Here is a 9,660-nt window from a genome sequence, read left to right as displayed (position 1 = left end):
AGAGTGAGAGGTGCTGAGCTTCCGGGGAGCTGTCGCTGTTCAGAGCCCACGAGCGACTGAAACTTCACTGCCAAGATGTCCGACGACGAACCAGAGCAGACTATAGCTGAGGACCTGGTGGTCACCAAGTACAAGATGAGTGGTGACATCGCCAACCGTAAGTAAATGTAGCTCGCAGCCGCTGCTGAATAGGTGAGCGATGAGCTGCTCTAGTCGGCCGCATGTTAAACGGTAACACCTGTCGTGCAGCCATTAGTTCCCAGCAGCAGCAGCAGCAGCAGCCATGTGGTTTACCTGCGAGCCTCACGTACGCCATCATAACGGGCTGGCTGGCGAGCAGGTACAGTTGATTTAATAGTAGCTCATGTTAGCTCCTCGGTTACTGCTGACCAGTCTGTCTGTTTAGCTACACTAGGAAGCTATTCAGCTAGCTTAGCTCAGCCTGTTGCCCAGTAGTCAGCTCACGTTACACATGGTAAGCAAAGGTTAAAAGATAAGCAGGAAGTCATCGGCGTGAAGCCTCCTTGACATTAATTATAGGCTGACATATTCGTGCTAGTTTATCTTTAATTTTAATTATGGTAATGTTGACAGAGCTGACGAGCCGATATGTCTGCAGCAGGAATATTATGAGGTCAAAGCTACAGCTTTCATGTTACTCTTAACAATATTCAGATGGCATTTCCGTTCCGCATTAGTGGGATATATGGATAGGACCTCCTGTCACATAGTTTCCCTGATTTTTAAGTTATGAGTTGTCAGTAATTACATTTTACGTAACTGCTACGAACAAGTTAGTTTTCAACAAATTCAGCACGTAATACTTGACTGACGAAGTTATGCCATCATATTCATCAAAATCATATCAACATCTAATATTATAAAGCTGTTTATTCAATGCTTCCTGCTTTTATATCAAACAGTATATACGTGCTGCTAAATAACGGATGATTGACAGGTGTATTGTCCTATCACCCAATCATATTTAACACCTAGAGTTTGACAATATTGATAAATTCAAGTTGATGTGATCTCTCTAAAACATTTCATAACTTGTGGGGGCATTCAGTGTTTGTTTGACTTGGTGTTAACAGTCAATTTACTGAAACTCATCACTTTTAGATGATAACGATTCTGATATCTGGTCTCATACCTGCTCTTCTTGGTTCCTCTGCTGCACCTCTTGACCATTTGCCGTGTGTCACCCAGAGGCTCTCCGTCTGGTTGTGGAAACAGCCGTTCCCGGGGTGTCGGTGCTCAGCCTCTGTGTGAAGGGGGATGCCTACATCATGGCTGAGACTGGAAAGGTCTTCAAAAAGGAGAAGGAAATGAAGAAAGGTGAGCCGAAGATGATACTAGTGAGGCTGTTGTCATTCGGATGCACTGAGTTAGACCATCAAGAAGTCCTTCAAATTGTTGACCAAAGTGTCACTCCCTCCATCCTTGTACAGTTGTTTGCTAAGCTTGTAGATGATTTCCAAATGAAGACTTGGTGGTTCTCCTTTCCCTCTTCTAGGCATTGCCTTTCCCACCAGCGTCTCAGTTAATAACTGTGTTTGCCACTTCTCTCCCCTGAAGAGTGACCAGGACTCCGCACTTAAAGATGGAGATCTGGTCAAAATGTAGGCACCACGCTTGGAAATAATGTCACCCCGTGTTCTCCCGTGTGTCATGAGTCTGCTGTCCTCTTTCTATGTGATGTCTTGTGTGTGAGGGTTTTATCTTGGCTGATGACTGTCTGCTTCATCAATAAAGTATTGTATTCCTGTCTGTCCTGTGTGGCAAATGACAACTATGGTTGGACACTTTTAAAAGCTTTTTTCAGCTTTTAAAGTGAAATGTCAGATTTGAGCTTTGATGTCCAATCATCTGCTAAATCCTGATTACCAAATATTTTCTAATGCATTTTTGTGCTTTGAAAATAAGAAGTCAGCTTATCTTAGTTGTTGTATTGCCACATGTGTTTTTGTCCTCTGTAATGTTTTGTTCCACTGCATGTGGATTTTCAATGTTTTATAGTTTGTTGTTGCTCGTGGTTATGTGGTTACACACTAGGTTTTTGTATCTTTCTAATTTTTAACTCATAGAGAAGACTTCTGTCGGCTCCTTTGAATTAAAAATGAGTCCTTCACTGTACTCCTGCTACAGCCAAACATATATTAACCTTGAAGTATATCTTCAGTTTTAATGTTATATTTTTGTCTGACCTTTGTTGTCCTTGTTTTTCAAAGTGGATGTTAGCTGACATTCTGTCCTTCCTGAGTTTGTTGGATTGAGTAATTGGTTCCTGTCACAACACTTGTAAACTTGACAATTTACAAGTTAAACTTGTAAATAATTTGGCTCATCTCTTCTTTTACTCATTATTTTTTATAGTGATCTAGGAGTTCACGTTGACGGCTTCATTGCCAATGTTGCTCACAGCTTTGTCGTGGGAGCCAGTAAGGTGAGGACCTTTTCTAAAATGCAGCTTTTTTTCACCATTTTGTGTCCTCCTGTGGAGCGCTCCTTTAAGTCCTCTTCTCCCTGTCTTGTGCCTGCAGGAGAACCCCGTTACAGGCCGTAAAGCTGACGTCATCAAAGCGGCTCATCTTTGTGCGGAAGCAGCTCTTCGCCTCGTTAAACCTGGGAACAAGGTACATGGAAACACTTCCTCACGGCTTTCTCCATGTCCATGATGAGTTACCTTTTCTATATCTTTGGCTAATGAAACGTTTTTGTGTCAGTGTGTGTCTCTTCCACTAGACCAGGGTTTTTCCTGGGTCAAAATGGGTCTTCGGTGCTCCCCAAAAAAAAAATTTGCCGCGCTGGGCGCGCATGGTCTGTATTACCATGTCACCGTAATTAGCAGACGTCTATGTTTTTTGGGGTTTTTTTCAGAAATAATGGAGGCAATGCTTGAGGAAATTTTGCTAAAATAGTTAGGCTAATAGATTGACAATTAGAGATGCACCGATCAGGTTTTTGGGTGCCGATCACGATCACTGAAATCAGTATCTGCCGATCTGATAAAACCGATCACGGTGTTGATTGAAGCATTCTATTTATTGTGTAGCATTATTGCCTAGGAATATGAGGAAATACTCAAACATGAAAGAAATTACAGATTTCTTTAAACATTTAGGACTTTTACTTTGAAAAATGTCCTAATTGATACATTAAAATTGTTTGATTGCTATTGTAGGGGATTTCAGATATGTATGGAACACATCTGTATTATTCATTGCCTGGAACTCTTGGGGAAATCTATTTACAGGACTTTTTTTAACATACAAAAGTCTGACTTTTTTTTATAAACTCTTCCTTGGCATAGTAAAAATGTTTTAATGTTAGCATAATTTAAGCTAAATCTCAGAAACGATCTCTAAAGATACAAAATCAGTTCATTGTTTACTTGTATATGTTCGTGTATGATTTGTCGACATCTTATTTTGATGAACGGATGTTGTTTCACGTGGTTCTTTCCGCTAACTTTGCAAAACCGGATGTTGTCACATAAATCCTTCCGCTAACGTTAACAAAACCCTCGCGCGCTCCGGATAGAATGCGTGTACCGTGAGCATCAGGCTATAGGGGCTCAGACATGTGAGAGTCGGCTGAGTTGACCCAGAGATTCAACTCGGGGGACGGGGACGCCGCTCGGTGGTGAGGATCCCCTCTGACCTCTCACTCTGCGGCCCTCGCCGGGCGCATCGTCTCCGTTGCGGTGCGCGGCGATTGAAACATCTGATAGTTCTCGCAGATGTTACGTCATCTGATCGGCCAAGTTTGATCGGCCGTTTGAGAACGCCGATCAAAACCGATAATGGGAATATCGGCCGATATGGATCGGCGCCGATCAGATCGGTGCATCCCTATTGACAATAGTCCAGGTGTATTCGTGCACGTCGGGCTGTTGAGTGACCAGCAGCTGGCCGCTCTGTCCATTCGCCTCACAGTTGCGTTTTGATCAGACAAGAAGACACGCTTATCAACTCGATTACTATTGATCAAAACAGAACGAGGGTTCGGCTGTAGCCTACTTGAAACATACTATTGAGAACATATTCGCTGACGTGCACCTGATGAATACAGGGTTTTTTTTTTTTTTTTTTCCATTGCAGACTTTTTTTTGCCTTAGGCGCTCGGGATTTGTCATAGGCGCTCGGGAAAACGGCGTAGGCGCGCGCCCAAATGTTCTCTATGCAGGAAAAACCCTGTAGACATGTGAAAGTAATGCATTTTTTTCTGTGTCTCAGAACACTCAAGTGACAGAAGCCTGGAACAAGATTGCTCAGTCTTTCAAATGCTCACCGATAGAGGGTGAGTGAAAAAGACTCGACATTTTGACTTGTGTTTATCTTTTCTGATTTGTTCATGTCATGTGATGACCATGACTCTTACAGATTTATAACATGCAAGTGGATGTTTTGATGAGTTTTCTGCTCTACTCTTCAAGGTATGCTGTCTCATCAGCTAAAGCAACATGTCATAGATGGAGAGAAGACGATCATTCAGAACCCAACAGATCAGCAACGGTAAGTTTGGTAAACCTTTACATGAAAGAAGAAGTGGGATACGTCTAGGGCACGCTGTTGGCACGGTCACACAAATGCAAAATTAACCTTCAACTCCTGTTCTCTCGCATTTAATGCCAGTGAAGGGCATTTGCTAGCAGCGAGGAAGCACTTTCAGCATGAATGTATGACCGTGCCCTGTGGGTGTTTTGAATTGTAGTAAATCTTTTAGACTTAAGATGAACTTGAGTCTCACTTTAGTGTCAATATAGACAGTGTAGATAATGATTGAATGTATCAAGTGAGTTTGTCCTTTTAATCAATATCACCATTCAAATATTGCACAACACCAGTCGTCTGTCTGTTGGGTCTTGTCCTTATTTTTCATTCATTTCACAATCCACCCATAAATAAAATATTTTTCTTAAGCAGGTAACATTTTGTTGACACTTGTGATGTCTACGGTCTGATTGGAATATTACAATAGTAGCATCATGACTGCTGACACATTTAGGGCTATTCACCCAAATCACAAAAAATGCACATTATACCTATATGTTACATATACCATGTCCCCATCTCGCCAGACTGTAAGTCTTAGTTGGATGTTGTAAGCTCTGAGACTTGTTTCACAAGTATTCATATAGTAGAAATGAATGAAATTAGATTTACGGTGCTGAAACCAAACAACCAAATGACATTTGGAGAATTGAAACAGTAAATTGTTTTTAGTTTTTCTCTGGCTGATGTTGACACTCAATTTCAGGAAGGACCATGAGAAGGCAGAGTTCGAGGTACATGAAGTATATGCTGTGGACGTTTTGATAAGCACTGGAGAAGGAAAGGTCAGCGTGCTCTCTCGTCCTTTATTCATACCCATTGCTGCCAAAAGTGTTTATAATAAACAGACAAATTATTGTTTTTTCACTCTTTTCATTTACAATTAGGCCAGAGATGCTGGTCTGAGGACCACCATTTATAAGAGGGACCCCAGTAAGCAATACGGCTTGAAGATGAAAACTTCCCGTACGTTCTTCAGCGAAGTTGACCGGCGCTTTGATGCCATGCCTTTTACTCTCCGGTATGAACACCACACGTGTTGGTTCACTTCTAATGTACATAATTGACCATGTTTTGTTTCACTTCTAATATACATAATCTACCACGTGCTGACGTTTTAATGAATTTATTTAATTCCATTGTCCGTTAGTGCGTTCGAGGATGAGGCCAGAGCCCGTCTGGGTGTGGTGGAGTGTGCAAAACATGAATTGATACAGCCCTTCAGCGTGCTACATGAGAAAGAGGGTGAGTATTTGCCTCTCTTTTAACAAGTTTTTGCTCTGTAACATTTGTCTGTTTTTACTTACAACCCCTACTTCTTTGTGTCTTTGTTAAAGGAGAGTGTGTAGCTCAGTTTAAGTTCACAGTGTTGCTGATGGCCAACGGGTCTCACAGAATCACCAGCGGACCCTTAGAGCCAGAGCTCTACAAGTCAGAGCATGAAGTCCAGGATGCAGAGCTACGGGTAAGATGGTTATTTATCTTCACCTAACATCAAGTGCCATAATCACACAGAAACTGGCTGCATTAAACATCTTATTACTGTTTTACGAAAACATCTCTTCTCTTCCCCAGACTTTACTACAGAGCTCTGCAAGCCGTAAAACACAGAAGAAAAAGAAAAAGAAGGTATGTTATTATTTGCTGTCCTACCATTCACCTCCTTGACTTGTATTCAATTCAGTTTATTTGTATAGCCCAATTTCACAAATTACAAATTTGTCTCGGAGTGCTTTACAATCTGTACACATAGACATCCCTGCCCCAAAACCTCACAATGGTTCAGGAAAAACTCCCAAATAACCCTTCAGGGGGAAAAAAAGGGAAGAAACCTTCAGGAGAGCAACAGAGGAGGATCCCTCTCCAGGATGGACAGGTGCAATAGATGTAATGTGTACAGAAGGACAGATTTAGAGTTAAAATACATTCAATGAATATGACAGAGTGTATGAATAGTTCATAGTAGGCATATTCCACGATGGAGACCTCCACGATCCATCAGGCAGATGGCGGTAGGGAGGAGGAGTGGGCGGAGTCTCAACAGCGGGCGGAGTCTCAACAGGACAGTGGCGTAGTCCAGTGGCGTAGTCGGTAGCAGGAATTCCACGACCCAGACCTCGATGATCCATCAGGCAGATAGGATCTATGTCGTCTCATAGAGTCCGATGACCCCATGAGACGTGAAGTCAAAAGGACTCCGGGGAGAAAGCAGAGTTAGTAACGTGTGATTGAGAGATGAAAATTCATCCTTAAGGAGATAAAAAAGAGGAGATAGGTGCTCAGTGCATCCTAAAACGTCCCCCGGCAGCTATAAGCCTATAGCAGCATATCAAGGGGCTGGACCAGGTGAACCTGATTCAGCCCCAACTATAAGCTCTGTCAAAGAGGAAGGTCTTAAGTCTACTCTTAAACGAGGTGACTGTGTCTGCCTCCCGGACTGAAATTGGAAGCTGGTTCCATAAAAGAGGAGCTTGATAACTGAAGGCTCTGGCTCCCATCCTACTTTTTAAGTCTCTAGGAACCACAAGTAGTCCCGCATTTAGTGAGCGTAGCTCTCTAGTGGGGCAATATGGTACTACAAGCTCCTTAAGATATGATGGAGCATCACCAATCAAGGCTTTGTACGTTAAGAGAAGAATTTAAAAAGTGATTCTTGATTTTACTGGCAGCTAGTGCAGGAGTGATGTGATCTCTTTTCTTAGTTTTAGTGAGAATACGAGCTGCAGCATTCTGGATCAACTGGAGGGACCTAAGAGACTTATTAGAGCAGCCTGATAATAAGGAGTTGCAGTAATCCAGTCTCGAAGTAACGAACGCGTGAACCAATTTTTCTGCATCTTTTTGAGACAAGATGTGCCTGATTTTTGAAATATTACGTAGATGAAAGAATGCAGTCCTTGAGATTTGCTTTACGTGGGAGTTAAAGGACAAGTCCCGATCAAAGATAACGCTAAGATTCTTTACAGTGGTGTTGGATGCCAGGGCAATGCCGTCTACAGAAACCACATCACCAGATAATTGATCTCTGAGGTGCTCAGGGCCGAGTCAAAATACTTCGGTTTTGTCTGAGTTTAACATCAAGAAGTTGCAGGTCATCCATGTTTTTATGTCTTTAAGACATGCTTGAATTTTACTTAGTTGGTTGGTTTCCTCTGGTTTTATCGATAGATATAGTTGAGTATCATCTGCATAGCAATGAAAGTTTATGGAGTGTTTCCTGATAATATTGCCCAAAGGAAGCATGTATAAGGTAAATATAATTGGTCCAAGCACAGAACCTTGTGGAACTCCGTGATTAACGTTGGTGGTTATCGAGGCGTCATCGTTTACAAATACAAACTGAGATCGATCTGATAAATAGGATTTAAACCAAATTAGTGCCGTGCCTGAAATGCCAATCGACTGCTCCAGTCTCTGTAACAGGATGTCATGGTCAATGGTGTCGAATGCAGCACTAAGGTCTAACAAGACCAGGACAGAGAGGAGTCCTTTATCTGCTGCCATTAAGAGGTCATTTGTAATTTTCACCAGTGCCGTCTCGGTGCTGTGGTGTTTTCTAAATCCTGACTGAAACTCCTCAAATAAACTATTATGATGTAGAAAGTCACACAACTGATTTGCGACCACTTTCTCAAGGATCTTGGAGAGGAAGGGGAGGTTAGAGATCGGTCTGTAGTTAGCCAACACCTCTGGATCCAGAGTGGGCTTCTTCAGGAGAGGTTTAATGACAGCTACTTGTCACCTTACCTTACTGATCTGTTCCTCCTCTGTTTACTTCCTACAGGCCTCAAAGACAGCAGAAGATGCGATTGGACAGCCAACCGACGACACAGAAGCCGTACAATGAATTCTGCCTTCCCACACATACAAGACCCCAAAGAGAAGCAGGAGGAAATATGACAAATTGCCCCAAATTCTCAGTCCATTACACATCTTTGATTTCACAAATGAAACGGCTGATTTTTAGATCTTACATGGATGCTTAACCCTTTCCTGCACTCATTGAAAGTGCCATGTTACTTTTTCTTCCCTTACTTGAGAAATAAAGAATATTTCCAAATAATTTTACATCTTTAAAAGTACATGTTTCCACATGGTACATGTGAGACTGGTGCCTGCATACCTTATTTTACTTGACTAATTTTTTGATCCTCGTCACGTTTATATTATTCACAACTTTCAAGTAAAATGGAAGCTTACAGTGGGCATTAACGTCAATGGATCAGTCTGTATTTTACAACTGAAGGATTATTGAATGACACAAACCAAAACATGAGTCACAACGGGTTTATCAAACCTGTTTATTATGTAAACAAAGATTTATAGTGAAAAACCTCTCATAAAATATATATATAAGAGTGAAATCAGACGTTGAGTTTATTCAGCCGGTGCTTTATGAAAAAAATGACCTTTTAGCATTTAAAAACATTGGATCAAAAGCTGTAAAAGTTAAATAAGTGTTCATGGTTAGTCTTCCATCATCAAGGCTGTCATTTAGTTGGAACTAGGGTTTTAACCAGACAATAATTTTAAAGTATGAGCAAATGAAAAGTCTGAGCAAAAGACTAATATTTGTAGGAATACAATACATCATGTCTACTTTAGGGAACCAACTGCTACATGTACTGCCATTCCCCTGACCTTTTTTGAAAAGAAAGAATCTTATATGTTTCACCTTTTAAAGACTTTTCTATTAGCGACACCCGTTACTTGCTTTACTACGTCATTGGTCTTGTGAAACATAACATTTAAAGCTGACCAAGTTTAATAATATATTTTTTGTATGGGTGTCTTCATGGGATTTGGACAAGTAAGAGATCATTTCAGGTCTTGACTTTCATTTCGAGGTCTGGGTCAGATTTATCAACAGCTGATTATGTTGAGAACATGAAATCCTGCTTTGTAGCTCAATCAGTGGGCAATGGAACTTTACATTTAATGAAATAAAACACTTTCATACATTTCTGTTGGTTTTGTCTGAAGGTTTTTGTCAACGTTCAGTCTTGAAAATGTTTCCATCTATTTATCATGTTACTCCCTACTTAAGTCAAAATGGTAACTTAAGACATTGAAAGATGGATTCGATTTTTTTTGGTTCATCGAC

The 9,660-nt window shown here is 41.2% G+C and overlaps 1 protein-coding gene across 2 annotated transcripts; it reads left to right on the top strand.

Moving 5' to 3' along the window:
* Positions 1–2: 2 nt before the first annotated feature.
* On the top strand, positions 3–9,519 carry pa2g4a (proliferation-associated 2G4, a). Of its 2 annotated transcripts, XM_056437929.1 has the most exons (14): positions 76–157; positions 250–340; positions 1,210–1,338; positions 1,517–1,622; positions 2,377–2,446; positions 2,544–2,636; positions 4,239–4,302; positions 4,439–4,517; positions 5,263–5,341; positions 5,444–5,577; positions 5,707–5,801; positions 5,894–6,021; positions 6,132–6,185; positions 8,341–9,519. In XM_056437929.1, the coding sequence occupies exons 3-14, from the start codon at positions 1,290–1,292 to the stop codon at positions 8,401–8,403; spliced, it is 1,014 nt and encodes a 337-aa protein (XP_056293904.1). In that variant the 5' UTR covers positions 76–157; positions 250–340; positions 1,210–1,289; the 3' UTR covers positions 8,404–9,519. The 2 variants fall into 2 exon arrangements, with proteins under 2 accessions (XP_056293903.1, XP_056293904.1); XM_056437928.1 differs by lacking the exon at positions 250–340 and having other exon boundaries at positions 3–157.
* The last annotated feature ends 141 nt before the right edge of the window (positions 9,520–9,660 follow it).

Source organism: Pseudoliparis swirei, chromosome 18 (genome assembly GCF_029220125.1).
Source record: "Pseudoliparis swirei isolate HS2019 ecotype Mariana Trench chromosome 18, NWPU_hadal_v1, whole genome shotgun sequence".
Taxonomy (NCBI): domain Eukaryota; kingdom Metazoa; phylum Chordata; class Actinopteri; order Perciformes; family Liparidae; genus Pseudoliparis; species Pseudoliparis swirei.
This window is presented reverse-complemented; position numbering and strand designations above follow the sequence as displayed.